This window comes from Eremothecium sinecaudum, chromosome V (genome assembly GCF_001548555.1).
Source record: "Eremothecium sinecaudum strain ATCC 58844 chromosome V, complete sequence".
Taxonomy (NCBI): domain Eukaryota; kingdom Fungi; phylum Ascomycota; class Saccharomycetes; order Saccharomycetales; family Saccharomycetaceae; genus Eremothecium; species Eremothecium sinecaudum.
This window is the reverse complement of record NC_030896.1, coordinates 274655-291447: the sequence shown is the minus strand read 5'-3', so window position 1 is coordinate 291447 and position 16793 is coordinate 274655. Positions and strand designations below refer to the sequence as shown.

Genomic DNA, 16793 nt, shown 5'->3' with positions numbered 1-16793 from the left:
ATTTATTTTAGTGTTGTACTATATAGTCTAGTTGATACCCAAAAGCATATTAACATCATCCTCTGAATAGGATAGTATAGATTTTATTCTATCCTCGTCGTTTGGGAAGAGTAAGAAGAGTACGTTACGGAACACTGAGTAGAATTTCGCAAACGTCGTGAATGCAGTTGATGCAACGGAATTTGCAATCTTAGGAGAAGTTAAATTGAAAAGATAGATTTCCTGTACATCCATTAATGCTTGAGGAAGGTACTCTTTCAGTTTATATTGAACAGCTTTCTCAATTGTATCCAAGTTCATAATGGGATTTTCGATGACTGAAGTGTACATGTCATAGTCTAACTGGTCCTGCACTGAAGAAACAGGGAAAATCATGTTGAACAGATTATAATATAATATCATTCCTGTTGATTCAAATAACAATCTTGTCTGTACCTCATTTAATTGAGTCACTAAAGTTTCCAGCATATTATTTAAGCTGTCGTATGTGTCATGGGCATATGCTTCAGAAAATATGGTGTTATGATAAGGAACCAATCGTGAGACTATCATGTCAAAAGTATTAGCTTTTAAAATGGTAAGGTTAAACTTTGCTATGAGATTTTTCTTTGCAAGTGGAAACCAAGATTCAGCTTGTCTGAAAAAGGTTGTTTTGCAAGGCTGCAGCACTAATTTGTCAAAGAATTCCTCATTTAAAATATCAGCCTGGGCAGTGGTGTGCTCTATACGATCAAACAAATCACATAGGTAGGATATGTAATCAACGATCCAACTTGGGGGTAGTAATTCGGTAGTAGGTTGCGCTTCCTTGGCGGCACCATCAAGAAAATCGCTGTAAAATGAAACTATCCTACTTTTTGCAAGAGCAGCTAGATCTTTTAGTACTTTGACCAATTTTCCTTCATTATCGAGGCCATGCTTCATAAACATCATTTGATACAACTCCAGCAACTGCATCATATCAAAATTTATCAGGGCGTCTTCCTCAAACCTCACAGTTTGCTCCAATCGAATTCGAGTGGGATTTGATAATGAATTTATGATATCATTTAACACTTTTGTATCCAGGTTTTCAAAGAATTGACCATTTTCCTGTAATATAGACTTTGGTTTGTCTTGAAGTTCTTTATGCTGAAGAGTAAACAAAGACTTCAGGAAGTCCGCTTCATTAGCAATTACCGAATGTACATATGCTAAAACATCACCTAAGTATCTGGCTGGATCATGTGCAGATAAGATAATTGGCTTTGATTTTTTATTCTCGATATCAAATTGGGACAGGAATTCCTCAAATAACTTTTTTGATCTTAGACTTACAACGGCGGCCAAGAAATCGTTAAAATACTTGAGGTCGTTTGATAAATATATGAGACAGTCCTGGAATACTCCTAGTGTTGAATCCTTAGATTCAAGGTTGCGCTCTCCAAATGTCTTTGACATAGATTCATATTCGTAAAGGAAATCCATGAGGTAGTTATATATGCGTTTATTAGCGTATTGGAGATAGTTGTTAACCTTTTCTAACAGCGCTTTTCCTGCCATCGGATTGCTCAAGCTGATTAAATAAGTTGCACGCTCTTTGATGGCCATTAGTTTATTAATAAGTTTGAAATATTGATCATCAATGACTCCAGATGAAAGTTGTTCATCTTCAACCTGATTTAATGTCATATTATCACGTATTCCGATGAGTATTTTTCTCTTCAGTTTAAGATTTTCCAACTGCTTTCTCAAACTATCCACCTGTGGGTCTGAAGTTAAGGAGTCTTCATTTGATTTCTGTATTGCAACAACCTTATTGCCTAAATCTAGGATATTTTTGACTGGGTTTGCGTACCTCTTAATTCTTCTCGCTATCGGTTGAAAATGCTCCAACACAGTTAAATGGTCGTCAAGTAACTGACGTTCAATATCGGACTTGAATGACTTTCTTGCCAAAGAGCCAATAAATTCACTTTTTATCAAGTTTTCTGAATCAATGCCCCATACATGCTGATTTTCCTGTAATATTGAAAGCGCTTTCCTTAATCTCAGATCCAACTGGTAGTTGGGATGATTGACATCACTTAAAACTCGTGATAACCTCTTTGTCAAAACAGAATTAGTAACTTGAGGAGTTTTCAGCAATTGATTAAAATCCGTCTGCTGAGTTTCTAGTCCGTTTTCTGTCGTAGTTGGGAGCGGAGCCGCATTCCGGGGCAGTAATTCGATCGACCTGGCTGCATATTTCTGCATTCTGTCATTAAGTGAAACTGCATCATTAGCAAATTTAGCATTTTCTAAATCTGGTAGATTGAAGACTTCGTTTGAGGAGAAGTTACCACCAGAACTCAAAGTTGGTGTCGATGGTATGAGTGGTAAACTAGAAGCTGGCTCTGGGAGTACATTTATCTCGTCCTCTACGGGAATGCCAACGTTAAAAGTCTGATACTCTAAAAAATCCATTTAAGATAGTCTTGAATTTGTAAGGGATCTGGTAGGTTATTATATGATGATGATGGGACTTTTAATGATATAAAGTAGATATTTGATCACCGTTTAAGAATTGAATATTCAGTACCTTAATACATCTACTATACATTTTCATTTTATGAGATTCATGTAAAAGCACTATAAACGATATGTTAAATTCGAGTATATGGCATAATGAGCATGGTAAATCTTCTTTTCTTAATATTTAAGAGTTCTAAATCTATAATTGAAGGTTCATATCCACCTAGATGAGTGAATTTTAACTGCAGCCTTTTTTGTTGTGATTGTTTTGTAACTTTTAGTATAAAATTAGTACCTCATATACTGCAACTAATAATGTTAATGGTTACAATGTATTACTACTTATGAATTCCTTTGAAAGCTCTGTATATGGTTCGAGTTGTGATTCTATGCTTTTAATAGGTGACCAATAACATTATTAGAGCGTGTGAATTGTAATGGGGAATAAATGAATAATTTGGAAGATTTCGGATACATGATAATACTTTTAGGCAATGAGTAGTTCTTTGACCTCAAGGCCATTGAGATCTGGTTTGGTCCCTACAGTGTTAGAAAGTAGTTTTTTAGCAAGCTCTGCTTTTTCATGTTCTAACAAAATTACAGCTATTGAATTCAACGCAGTGCACTGTAAAGTACTGAGGGCTCCAGGAGTTTTGATGGCAGTTGTCATCTTCCATAATGTCTTGAGGACGGTATTGGTGAATTCTATCGATGCTACTCTATCTTTGGTGTTCAAGCTATGAGAGCTGGACAGTAATGGAAATATTCGGATAATAGCTAGTCGTAATGAGGATGATTGCTTGCTCAGTTGTAAGTTGTAAAACTTCGCAAACACACCTTTAAAATTGAACTGAGGGTGAATTTTAATCCCTGACTCGAAAATTCTATGCCAGAAAGTGACCATTGTTATAGTTTGCTTTGTTATCTCTCTTGAAGTTCCGCCTAGTATGCTTTGCTTGATTCCATTGGCTTTAATATCCTGCAGTTCTTTTGCTGAAGGCACTATCCTAATGAGCTCGTTTGTTAGCTCTAATTGTTCTTCTTCTGTTAAGGTAGCATAATATCTCAAAAACTCATCAATAGCCGACGTTATCTGTTTATCAGTGGAATGAATTGCACCTGCAGACATGATGTATCCCTTCCAAAATTCACGATTTCCTTTGAAGTTTGAGTGATAAAATTGTAATATGTTGGCATTAAAAGATCCTAAATCATCATCGTATGAGGTATTGTACATTGTTTTCAGGATAGTGAAACTCAATTGTTTTAGTTCATCCTGGGTTTCGCCAATTAGTCGTAGCAATTTATTGGAACACTTTTCTTTCATTTTTGGGTCCGTTGTGAACTGTGATAAGTGCTTTTGAATAAGTCTTGCTACGCTAGTCCTGACTATCCGGCCAACATCTCCCCTCTCTGTTATTGTATAGTCATCAAGTAAATCTAATATATCATAAAGAAGGTCCATTGACTTAACCTTCGAGATGTCCTCTCTCACTGTATCAATCAATGTCGCTTTAGAGTTGCAGTCCATGCTAGGCACCAATTGGTAGAAACATTGCTTAAACATGGAGGGGCTGACATTGGGAAGTGCCGAGCATGACAATGTATTGTTAAATCTAACAAATTTATAGAATGTCTCCCAGAACAAAGACTTGGAGGAGGCATCCTTAAACATTGTATCACCTTTAGCCGATGCTGCTGCTATCAAAGTATTGTACAGCTTACCTATTTCTTCGAAGTCCTGGTCTGTGTCTTGGATAATCCTAATTAGTTGAAAAAGGTAAGTAACCGCTTCCTCATCAAAGACATAGTCCGGATATTGGGCAACAAATTTCAAGTAGCATAGTATTTTAAATTCCTGAATAGCAGATCCTGTAGCTGTCACCTTATTTTCGAGAAGGCGGCCAAAGCACTGAACAGATAATGTTAAACCTTCCTTTTCTTGAACCTCAACTGGTAGTGTGTTGAAAAGGTATATAAATTTGCTTCCGTTAAAGGCATCTACTTTAGCTCTAATACCAAAATCCAGTATTCTCTTTTTTACAATATCTTTATACTCTCCTTTATGGGTATATACCTTGGAGAAGGTTTTGCATGCATGTTTAACAGTTGGGATGTGGTAGTTCTGAAGAATAGTAATATTCAGTAACCAATCCAGAATAAAACCAATGCATTCTGGCTCGGCTCCAAAACCATTAATAATATTTATCAGGTTTTCTTCAAAGCAATTGCTTAGATTTGACACCGGTAATTCGACAATTTTGACTATTATAGCATGGTTCATTATTCTAAATCCATGTCTACCAATTAACTCCTGTAAAGCTGCACTAGATGATCTTCTAATCACATGATCGTAATCTGTCATTGAGTTCATTAGGAGTGAGAATGTAAGAGATCTATTAATATCATGCGGTATATCAGTCACATTTCTTGCAATTGACCAGCAAATGTAATTAGTAGCATCTCTTATACGTTGTCCCATGATGCTAGACATCCGGAGTTGCTGAAATGAAATTGTTCTCGGAATCACTTTATCATTGATTAATTGCAAATGCTCTTTCTGTAATAACTTGAATCTTGCAAGTTCAGCAAGGATTAGTAGATAACTATGCAACATGTCAATGTCAATTGCATCTGAGGCTTGGTTGTCAATTAATTCAACAGTATCATTCAAAACAGATTCTACCAACTCTAGAGATAAATTAGGATCATACTTATTAATGCTGTTGACGATCTTCCCAAGATTCCTAGCTAATTTGTACCGAAATTCTGTGAAAGGTCGACCAATATGCATAAAGAAGAAAGAAATCAGCTCTTCAACAGAGTCCCAATTACCCCTTCCTAGTTGTAAATGACATAACTTAGGTAGCATTTTTATCACTTCGATTCCCTGTTCCTCTGTATCAAAATGCTCATTCACAACCTTATGTACAATTTCGTTCAGAAATTCCTCAGTAATGAATTCTATTTGGACTTGCAAACTAGATGCAGCCAGGTGTTTGAGCATCATTCTTAAGGCTGTAATTTCAATATCACCAGCTGCTAGGTGTTCCCAAAATAACTCCTTATTTCTAATGAAAAGTTCAGAATGTATTGAACTAATAACTGGTTTAAATAATGGAGACGACTGAAAGGTATTTGCAACTTCGTAAACCTCAGGTCCATTCTCAAGCTTAAAAGGAGACATTGACAGTAAACTCAGCCATATTAAACATAAGTAGTGGAATTTCCAATGCTTCTCAGAATTATGCTCTTCTTTCAGTAAGCCTAAAACCGTCGGTAAATGGTATATATCTGGATTTAACTGCCTTCGAACTTTTTTCCAGGTGCATACCTTGCAAAAGTTATAGAATATTTCGCTGATAGCATACTGCTCTTCACTCGACTTTTCCAACACGCCTCTAGTCAAATCGGCAATATAGTCCGGTAATCTGTTATCTAGTACAAGTGGGTCGGATTGAAACTCATTAATTGCTTGAATAGTTCGCTCACTGGACGCAAGATCTTTGACCCCATTATCTATCAAAGATAGAAGTTCACTAACATCCAAAGCGTTCATAGCCGCTTGCTGTTTTAAGGCTACTTTATTCAATGGATCCACGAAGGGACAGTAATAGAATCACTCGAGTTTTTAGAACGTATCGGTCACGTGATATCAATAATTATATTGATGACGACTTAAATGCAGCAATTGGCTGGCTTATAATGGGAACCTAAGGTAAGTGCAATGCTATTAATTATTTTATTTGATGGCAGTAATTGTGTCTTTATTTGTATTTTGGATTGTTGATGTAAACTTTTACATTTTGCTAGAGAATATTAAGGTGTGAAAGTCATTTCACTAACACAAATTGTGCGAAAATCATAGTATATCCCTTAAGTGTCATTTTATCAACCCAAGCAGTTTATTTAAGAGCACAATTCGTAAATCTTGTCTAATGTACCTTTTGCAATTCTTAATTATCAATAGAGCTTGATATTAACGTTAATTATATTAAATAGTTACATGAAGGTCATTATCCACTATGGGCTCTATAATAATGACGGATCTTTGAACTAATGCAGTGTTATCTTCATATTCGTCTTTCTTGGCAGTAATGATAGTGTCAAAAATACTAACTACTAGCGTCCGAGTCGCTGTCACTAGAATCTTTTTCATAAACGATCTCCGCACCGTTATCTTCTGTCACAACACTTAATTTCAAATCCTTGTGAGATTCCTTATTCTCCTGTGAAACTTCGTCGTCAAATATAATCTTAGTGTTAGAAACTACTGGCAAGTTTTCCGCTTGTGACTTTGTAACGTTGTCATCACCTATTAGTGTTCCATCCAAAGAAACCATTCTACCAGTTGTGTAAACGTGTTTAATAACAAACTTTAGCTTCCCACCTAGACCTTCTCCATTGCTGTCAACCCAATGACCTAAAGAGCGGTGCTTTTTGAAATTGGCGGTATCGGAACTGTCATTAACAGCGGTAGCGCTTTCTTCAGAATGGATAAATGTCCAATCGCTTGGAATATTATTCTTCTTAATTGATGCATTGAACGCATCATGGATTAGTAGACCTATGTGTGAGGCTGATTGTATAAAAATCCATCCCTCAACAATATCACCAACTTGTGGGGCCCATACAATCAAGTCAACCTTGCACCAACTGAAACCAAACGGCGTATCTGCAGTCAATTTCACCAATTTTATGTCCTCAGCATCCTTAGTTTCATCTCCAAATGGGTTCTCATCTACTAAAGAAATGTTTTCATAGCCCAATACAACTCCTCCAACGTCGGAGTTATACTTCATTAACATTGGATTCAAATGCTGCCTTCTAATACCTTCAAGAGGATTTTGCTGATAAATCGGTACCATTGACACATACATAGTCACAGGTATGCGACAGATGCATTGAGATGTTTTATGCGTCTCATCAATTGGATTTTTGAATTGCTTTTTATGTTTTTTGATTAGTTTTAAAGCTTTTAACTGTCCTGGAGACTTCCTTTTTTCAACCATTATGACCTCTAGAGTTCCATACAAATATACACTCAATAAATACTAGATTTATCCTCTAAATGTATTTCTAAAACTCTTCCTTTAGTACCTTGAAGCTCATCTCATCTCATCTCAAAATTTTCAAGTTCTTCATGTTAGAGAAAAAGAAAGCTATCTCGTAAATAACGATCCATATTTTAAGTAGGGACCGGATGGTTATAGATTCAATTGAAATAATAGTTTTGCAGCCATAGGTAATGATATCAACAGCACAAGTGGGTACGTCTTCAAGTCCCATTATATTAATTTAATTATTCCTAAATTTTTTAATTTTTTTCTATTAGTATTCTATGTTTTCTATAAAATCTCGCTCATCTACAGTTTTAACTAAATAATTAGATATGAAGTTAACGGATTCATCACATAGAAAACTGAAGTAGTAAGTCCAACTCCTGATCGTTAAATAGAAGTGATAGCTTATCTGTATCTGGTTCCATTACCGTACTAGTTTGATTTGGCAGGTTAGACATAGGATTTGTAACTTTTACAGTATTACCAGCGACATCCCCATGTACGTTTGGTTGAACTCCATTGATAGATAGTGAATTAAACTTCTGGTCTGATCCATCAGTAGATATGGTTTTTGCAGCAGCAAAAACAGGGTACATTGCTTGTGGAGGCGGAAATGCCGATACAGATGATGTCTTCTGTAGTTCAGATGCCTGCGAATTCGAGCCTTGCGGCGGCAGCTTTTGCCCATAGTTATTGACCTTTAGGTTTAGATGTTTGATAGTATTAGGTGGCATATTTTGTAAGTGTTCTGGAAGTAGCTGGTCCGCAGGATTATCTATTTGTGAGACATTATGGTTTCCGATATGAGACATATCATTTGACCGCATGTATTGAGGTATATTCTCATCCTCTGTTTTTAAGAATGACAGATCTTGATATTTACCGCCCGTTAAAGTGCCTGGCAGTAAGGCATCCCTGGCATGTCCTATCGTAGAACAGTTCCAATTCAATTTTTTTGCGCGTTCCTTGTTATTAGATACAAATCGATATAGTTCCTGCGTCTTAATAACCATCATTAACCAAGTTTTCGTTACAGGATGCGAGGTAACCCTATGCTCCAATAATTCAAGCATTTTCTTAGAACAGTAAACTAGAGACTGGCTAGAATTTGAATCTTTCTCATAATAGTTGTGATCGGGGTCCATCCAAGGAAAATTTGCACCGTAGCTGCATTGCACTGCACAAATAAAGGCGACAAAGCTAAAAAATGGGGTTGCAAATACCGGAAACTTTATATCAGAGGACATGGACTTTTGAACAGCTTCATCCAATAACACGCTAATTAATGCAGATAGGTCCCTTGTTACTTTAAAACATGTGCGTGCGTTTTCTACCCAATAATCTTCTGTAGGAGGAGTCCCGTATCCACTACCCTCTGGTTTATCGACTGAGTGCGGCAAAAATGGCAAAAATGCTCTAGTAAGAAATATCATGCTTAACATGTATAAACAATTCATCATAATAGGTTCAATGTCAGTTCTTAAAGAACTGTTAACGTTCCGGTATTTTTCGGCTGACCAGACCCATTCTTCAGGGAGCACAGCCCTCCAGTTCTGCAAATCAGTGCGTATCTTACCTAATTCGGTCTCCGGATCCCAGACTTTCAATGCCTTATTCGATACACCGTTATTGCTGGTCAAATACTCGTTTAGATGTCCCCAAATATCGTACATCTTAATAAACATTATCTGTTCGTTTTTAGATAAAAATGAGCTTGGAAGCTTTTTTAAACTTCCGTAAAAGTCCTGAATGGTTAAAGTATTCTCACTTATTTTGTCACTGGCGATCTCTCTATTCCTACCAGTAGCATTATATTCGGCGGCTAGATCGCTGTCATTTTTGGGTAGAGGAATGGTGGGATAGTCTTGTATCGCAAATGAACGTCCTTCACCAGTGCAAATGATCCGATCTAGCAAAAAACCACACCAATAGGTCCGAAGCCTCATTTCATTTAGAATAGTGGAATTTTTACATTTCCTGACGAACGGCTCATCGAAAAACAAGGCCTGCGACATGCGAGTTGCACAGCCGTGCAACATCCATGAGGTATAATAGTCGTTGTGACCCCATTTCACACTAGACAAGAGCAACAAGGCGTTCGCAACTTCAATGTCTGGATTCAAAAGAAAAGTGCCGCTACTGAATATAGCCTCTATAACGAGTTTCTCGTATATGCTGTTCTTCACATTAAAGCTTTCCGGCCCCAACCACTGGTAACCATCAACCAGAGACCTGCTATTAGAACTTACAGGATTGTAAAATGCAGCATGCGTCATGAGTGCACCAACTAGAACAGGATTCATTTGTGGTATTTGGTCCTCAACATTTCTCATATAGAAGAAACGGAGCTCAGGAAAAGACGCAACCGTCCACTCAATGGCATACTTCACGACCGCCACCGGAATCGCAGCCGTGAGATCGCGGAGTTTCTGTCCCGACGCCATCTGTATCTCCTGTTTCCAGTACGGAAGACCGCAAACCGGCTCCGTCTTCCCTCCCATATTATTGGGCATGTAACCCTCCACGACAGGAGAAATATTATTCGGCACAGATATCGGCACACTGCCCCCTTGGAACACTCCTCCAGCTTGCGGCTGGGAAGGATGGCCACCTCGCATCACTAGCGATGCGTTACCAACAATAACTCCTCCTTGCATATACGGAACTCCACCACCTTCCCCCCTGTACATATCCATCCCCGTCTGTTTCACCATCTGCGGATCATAAACCACCTGGGAATACAACTGCTGCGGCTGCTGCTGTATCTCAGCCTGCGAAATTGGAATACCAATCAACTGATCTTGTTTATCTCCACCCCCCTGCTCATAACCCGCCTGAAATATACCAGCGTCCTGCGCATACGGAGCCATGTTTTTCCGCTTCTTAGTCAAGGGAAACGATAGAACACATTTATCTGCTATTCCTTTATGTTGACAGTATGAGCATGGGGGCTTATTGTTATGAACGCACTTTATTTTATGTCCCCTACATCGAGCACATGCCAAAACTCTTCTCATCGCTCACTGTAAAGTCCCACGTTCGTTCCCGTTCACTTCAATCCTTATACTCCCTGGATCAAGGGGTTCAATCTTTGTAGTTCTTGGCAGAGGTAATTTCACTTTTCTATCCACAGCTCTGTTTATCAGCTCGATCAGGTAATGATTAAATTCATCAGGATAGGTGGTATCTTTAATCCTTTTTTTTCTTTCCTTTTTTACTACAGAGCACGCTTTCCACTTAGGCCCTAATAATAACGCCTTCTCACGACAAACAGCAGCTCCCAGGACCAGTATATCTACTTGTATCTGCTATTATACAACCGGTACGTGGCTCTGGTGTTCATAGCAAACTTAAATTGTTTTTCCAGAACTTCACAGCCCCATCGTGAATGGTTTTTCTAATAATTAAGATTTAATTAAGAATGTAAACACTAAAATACTATATAAATTGAAAACTGGATGTAATTGTGACCACTTGGAGTATATTTAAATACTATAGTGTATTCCTTAACACCCCTTCTACTTGCAACTACGTTGCATGTAGGATGTTATGTTATATGGTAAGGCAACAACTCCGATTCGGAATCACGGCCATATATATCTCCGTGACTGCTATTTAGCGCTGAATAGAATTATAAAGGAACAACCAGCTGCAACAGATTCCTTGCATACGGAGATACGCTATCTGGGGAAAGTTTTACATTGCGAGTTGCGAAATTCGCTGTTTAGAGCCACCGAAGCCCTTACATTACCGACGGAGAACAGATCGCGTGGCTATGAGACGTTCCTAGTGTTTGTGTATACAGATCCTTGTACAATGAACGGCGCGTAGTAGTAGACAGGACACGGCGCTGGGGATAGTTAGGAAGTAATTGCCAGAATATGACTACAGTTAGGAGTCACGTACACCAGAGGAGGATAGTCGTGGTCCTACGGAGGTTTCTACTGGAGCACGAGTCCGGCCGCAATTGCTGCGGGAGGGGCATGTGGTTTACGGGGATGCTCAGGATTGACGGGAGGGGTCGAGGCAGCGGAAGGGCATTCTTGCGAGGTGGTAATGGGCCCTGGAATGTGTTTACGGGAGCCAGATTTCGTACAAAGCGATGGTTGACAATCGTTTCTTTTTCTGAAAATTTTTCGGCAGGCCAAGTTGAGCTCATCTCATCTCATCGCACAACAGAGTTAAGAGAAGACAACAGGAGCCAGTAATTGCGATCTAGGATAATAACGATGGATATATCTAAGCCTGTTGGTGCGGAGATCACCGGAGTTGATTTCAGCATCATGACTGCTGAAGAGATCCGTGGATTGTCTGTGAAACAGATTACGAATCCTACGGTGCTGGATCATTTAGGTCATCCTATTCGGGGCGGTTTATACGATTTATCGCTTGGAGCGTTTCTACGTAACTTGTGTGCTACGTGTGGATTAGATGAGAAGTTTTGTTCTGGTCATCAGGGTCACATTGAGTTGCCAGTTCCTTGTTATAACCCTTTATTCTTTAACCAGTTGTACATTTACCTGAGGTCGTCGTGTTTGTATTGCCACCGGTTTCGGTTGAAGGAAGCAGAGGTGCATCGTTATGCATGTAAGTTGAAGCTGCTACAATACGGTTTGATAGATGAGGCATATAAGGTTGACGATATAACTGTCAGCGGTATGGAGGCTGCATCCGACGAGGCAGAGGAAGAAGGAAAATCTACAGATATTTCAGGAGCTGTTTTGCAAGAGCTGCGGATGAGACGGAAGGAGTACGTTGATCTACAGATAGCTAAGGCGATGTCCGAAGGTAGAACTTCATCGTGCGGGACTTTTACTGCTACTGTGAATGACGAGAGGAAGAAGGTTGTGCAAGACTTCTACAAGAGACTATTAGGCAGGCCAAAGTGTGACAACTGTGGTATGTTCTCTCCAAAGTTCAGAAAGGACGGCTTTACTAAGATTTTTGAGACTGCATTGACTGACAAGCAACTTACGAATAACCGAGTGAAGGGCTTAATCCGTGAAGATATGATTAGGAAGCAAAAACAGATTAGAAAGCTTGGTGGAGAGAATGAGGAAGAGGTTGACGAAGATTTCGGATCTGGAAGAACCATGAATGCGAAGCAATCCGCTGGTTCAACATATATTCTTTCCACCGAGGTGCGTAACATTCTAAGAGCAGTGTTCAAGAAGGAGCAGGAGGTTTTGCAATATGTTTTCCATTCTAGACCAAATAAGAGCAAAAAGATGGTGAAGGCTGAGATGTTTTTCATGGATGTGGTTGTTGTCCCAGCTACTAGATTCCGTTTGCCATCCAAGCTGGGCGATGAAGTTCACGAGAACACACAGAATCAATTGCTATCCAAAATCTTAACCACATCTTTGCTGATCAGGGATCTCAATGACGAAATGTCTAAGCTGCAAAAAGACAAGGTTTCTATAGAGGATAGAAAGGTCATCTTCAACAGACTGATGAATGCGTTTGTGACTATTCAAAATGATGTGAATGCCTTCATTGATTCTAGTAAGGCCCAAGGTAACACTGGTGGAAAAGTTCCAATTCCAGGTATCAAGCAAGCTTTGGAAAAGAAGCAGGGTTTGTTTAGGAAGCATATGATGGGTAAGCGTGTGAACTATGCTGCGCGCTCGGTCATTTCTCCAGATCCAAACATTGAAACCAACGAGATTGGTGTTCCACCTGTTTTTGCTACCAAGCTTACTTACCCAGAGCCTGTTACTGCTTACAACATTGCCGAATTGCGTCAAGCGGTTATTAACGGCCCTGACAAATGGCCGGGTGCAACCCAAATTCAGAATGAGGATGCTTCTTTGGTGTCCTTAATTGGCATGACGTTGGAACAACGTAAGGCGTTGGCCAACCAATTGATGACTCCTTCTGCTTACAACTCTACGCACGCTTTGAATAAGAAAGTTTATCGTCATATCAAGAACAGAGATATTGTCATTATGAATCGTCAACCAACTTTGCATAAAGCCTCCATGATGGGACATAAAGTGAGAGTTTTGCCAGGAGAGAAAACCTTGCGTTTGCATTATGCTAACACAGGTGCATACAATGCAGATTTCGATGGTGATGAAATGAATATGCACTTCCCTCAAAATGAAAATGCAAGAGCTGAAGCCTTTAACTTAGCTAATACTGATTCTCAATACTTAACCCCAACTTCTGGTTCTCCAGTGAGAGGTTTAATTCAAGATCATATTTCTGCGGGCGTCTGGCTAACCAACAAGGACTCTTTCTTTACCAGAGAACAATACCAACAATACATCTACGGCTGTATCAGACCAGAAGCAGGTCATACAATGAGGGCAAAAATCGTCACAGTTCCTCCAGCTGTTGTTAAGCCAATTCCTTTATGGACTGGTAAGCAAATCATAACCACTGTTTTGTTAAATGCTACTCCATCAGATATGCCTGGTATTAACCTTGTTTCAACTAATAAAATTAAGAATGATTACTGGGGCAAGGGTTCCACGGAAAATGAGGTTATATTCCAGAATGGTGAGCTGCTTTGTGGTATTTTGGATAAATCTCAATACGGTGCTTCTAAGTATGGTATTGTCCACTCGCTGCACGAAGTTTATGGTCCTGACGTTGCTTCTAAGGTACTATCTATTTTGGGTAGATTATTTACCAACTATATCACTTCCACAGCTTTTACATGTGGTATGGACGATTTGAGATTAACTGACGAAGGCAACAAATGGAGGACCGATATTCTAAAAACTTCTGCTGATATTGGCTGTATCGCAGCTGCAGAGGTTACGAATTTAGATAAGGATGTGAAACGTGATGATCCAGAATTGATCAAGAGACTAGAGGAGATCTTGCGTGACGATAACAAGCTGGGCATTCTTGATGCTGTTACTTCTTCAAAGGTAAACGCTATAACATCTAAGGTTGTCTCCAAGTGTGTGCCAGGTGGTACAATGAAGAAGTTCCCATATAACTCTATGCAAGCGATGGCTTTATCTGGTGCTAAAGGTTCTAATGTTAATGTCTCCCAGATTATGTGTTTGTTAGGGCAACAAGCATTGGAAGGTAGAAGAGTCCCAGTTATGGTGTCTGGTAAAACTTTGCCGGCATTTAAGCCATTTGAAACTGACGCTATGGCTGGTGGTTATATTAAAGGTCGTTTCTACTCTGGTATCAAACCCCAAGAGTACTATTTCCACTGTATGGCTGGTAGAGAAGGTCTCATCGATACTGCTGTTAAGACTGCAAGATCTGGGTATTTGCAACGTTGTTTGACAAAACAACTTGAAGGTATTCATGTTTCTTATGACAACACTGTCAGAGATGGAGATGGTACTCTAGTTCAATTCTTGTATGGTGGAGATGCGGTTGACGTTACAAAAGAATCCTATTTGACGGAATTCAATTTCTGCGTTAATAATTGTGATGCGTTATTAAAGAACTACAACCCATCTGCTCTAATAGAACATTTGGACGTTGAATCTGCGTTGAAATATTCTAAAAAGGCAATGAAACACAGAAAAAAGAATAGCAAGGTACCTCATTATGTTCAAAAGAATAAGTACGACCCAGTACTGGCAAAGTACAATCCATCTAAGTACCTTGGAGCTGTTTCAGAAAAATTCCAGGATAAACTAGAGGAATTCATTGAGTCTAATTCTAGTTTGTTCAAAAACAAATCATCAATTAATGAAAAGAAGTTCAGGGCATTGATGCAGTTGAAGTATATGCGTTCTTTAATTAATCCTGGAGAAGCTGTTGGTATTATTGCATCTCAATCTGTTGGTGAACCATCTACGCAAATGACTCTAAACACCTTCCACTTTGCAGGTCACGGTGCTGCCAATGTTACATTAGGTATTCCACGTATGAGAGAAATTATTATGACCGCATCTGCTGCTATTAAAACTCCACAAATGAGGTTACCAATTCTTCCCGATGTTTCTGATGACTCCGCCAATCTTTTCTGTAAGAATGTCAGTAAAGTTATGCTTTCAGAAGTTGTCGATAATGTTACTGTTGTCGAAACTACTGGCTCTACTGGTGCTACCAGTGCTCGGTCATATGGGATTACTATAAAATTCTTTGATTCAAAAGAGTATGGTGAAGAGTATGATGTTTCCAAAGAGGAGTTACAAACTGTTGTCTCTACGAAGTTCTTAGCGGCACTAGAAAGCGCAATTGTGAAGGAGCTGAGGAAGCAGAAGAAGAGCACCGTACCTGATGTTGGTGTTGCGGTACCAGCATCACAAACAGATTTTGTTGCTGCTGAGAAGGTCTCCAATCCCGAAGAAGAGGACAACGATGAAGAGCAATCACGTAAAAAGCTCAAGCAAGCTGTTTCATACGATGATCCTGATGATGATGAGATGGAAACTATAAGACAGGCTGAAGAAACATCTGATGAGGAAGAAATTTCTGATAAAGAGAATGAGGCCTTGAAGAGTGAAGGCGATTCAGACTCTGAAGATGATATTTCAGAACAGGCTGAAAAAGCTAAATTCATGAATAGGTTGCAAAAGGATCGTCAATCTGCAATTATTTCTTCTCATAGGTTTGTCTCTAAGTACAACTTTGACGATGAAGATGGAAAATGGTGTGAATTCAAGTTAGACCTAGCTGCTGACACGGAAAAATTATTGATGATCAATATTGTAGAAAACATTTGTCGCCAATCAGTTATTAGAGAAGTGCCACATATCGACCGTTGTATTTACCCAGAGGCTGAAAGTGACAAACGTGCATTAGTCACAGAGGGTGTTAACTTTCAAGCTATGTGGGATCAGGATGCTTTTATTGATGTTAATGGTATTACATCTAACGATGTCGCAGCTGTTCTGAAAACCTACGGTGTCGAGGCTGCTAGAAATACCATCGTTAATGAAATTAATAACGTTTTCTCCCGTTATGCTATTTCTGTGTCATTCCGTCATTTAGACTTGATTGCTGACATGATGACCAGACAAGGTTCTTACTTGGCGTTTAATAGACAGGGTATGGAATCTTCAACTTCTGCATTGATGAAGATGTCATACGAAACGACTTGTCAGTTCCTAACGAAGGCTGTGTTAGATAATGAACATGAAGAACTAAAATCTCCATCAGCTAGGATTGTGCTTGGTAAGTTGAATGCTGTTGGTACAGGTGCATTTGATGTCCTGACCGCAGTTCCTAATGCCGCTTAAGTTAAAAAACTACTCATATTAATAAATTGTATATAAGAAAATTCAATACGGTTACTCGACTTGTAACCTTTCT

General features: G+C 39.0%; 5 protein-coding genes across 5 annotated transcripts; 1 reads left to right on the top strand and 4 right to left on the bottom strand.

Annotated features, from left to right (window-relative positions):
- Nucleotides 1-27: 27 nt before the first annotated feature.
- COG6 (Golgi transport complex subunit COG6) lies at nt 28-2445 on the bottom strand (the record flags this gene model as incomplete). The annotated part of the gene is made up of 1 exon (XM_018132654.1): nt 28-2445. The coding sequence occupies one exon, from the start codon at nt 2443-2445 to the stop codon at nt 28-30; it is 2418 nt and encodes an 805-aa protein (XP_017988065.1).
- Nucleotides 2446-2980: 535 nt separating this feature from the next.
- On the bottom strand, nt 2981-6052 carry CIN1 (Cin1p; the record flags this gene model as incomplete). Its single annotated transcript, XM_018132655.1, has 1 exon — nt 2981-6052. The coding sequence occupies one exon, from the start codon at nt 6050-6052 to the stop codon at nt 2981-2983; it is 3072 nt and encodes a 1023-aa protein (XP_017988064.1).
- Nucleotides 6053-6608: 556 nt separating this feature from the next.
- Nucleotides 6609-7505, bottom strand: RPA43 (DNA-directed RNA polymerase I subunit RPA43; the record flags this gene model as incomplete). The annotated part of the gene is made up of 1 exon (XM_018132656.1): nt 6609-7505. The coding sequence occupies one exon, from the start codon at nt 7503-7505 to the stop codon at nt 6609-6611; it is 897 nt and encodes a 298-aa protein (XP_017988063.1).
- A 398-nt stretch (nt 7506-7903) lies between these two features.
- On the bottom strand, nt 7904-10573 carry AW171_hschr52999 (Zn(II)2Cys6 transcription factor; the record flags this gene model as incomplete). Its single annotated transcript, XM_018132657.1, has 1 exon — nt 7904-10573. One exon carries the CDS (start codon nt 10571-10573, stop codon nt 7904-7906), a length of 2670 nt encoding a protein of 889 aa, XP_017988062.1.
- A 1212-nt stretch (nt 10574-11785) lies between these two features.
- Nucleotides 11786-16720, top strand: RPA190 (DNA-directed RNA polymerase I core subunit RPA190; the record flags this gene model as incomplete). The annotated part of the gene is made up of 1 exon (XM_018132658.1): nt 11786-16720. The coding sequence occupies one exon, from the start codon at nt 11786-11788 to the stop codon at nt 16718-16720; it is 4935 nt and encodes a 1644-aa protein (XP_017988061.1).
- Nucleotides 16721-16793: the final 73 nt, after the last annotated feature.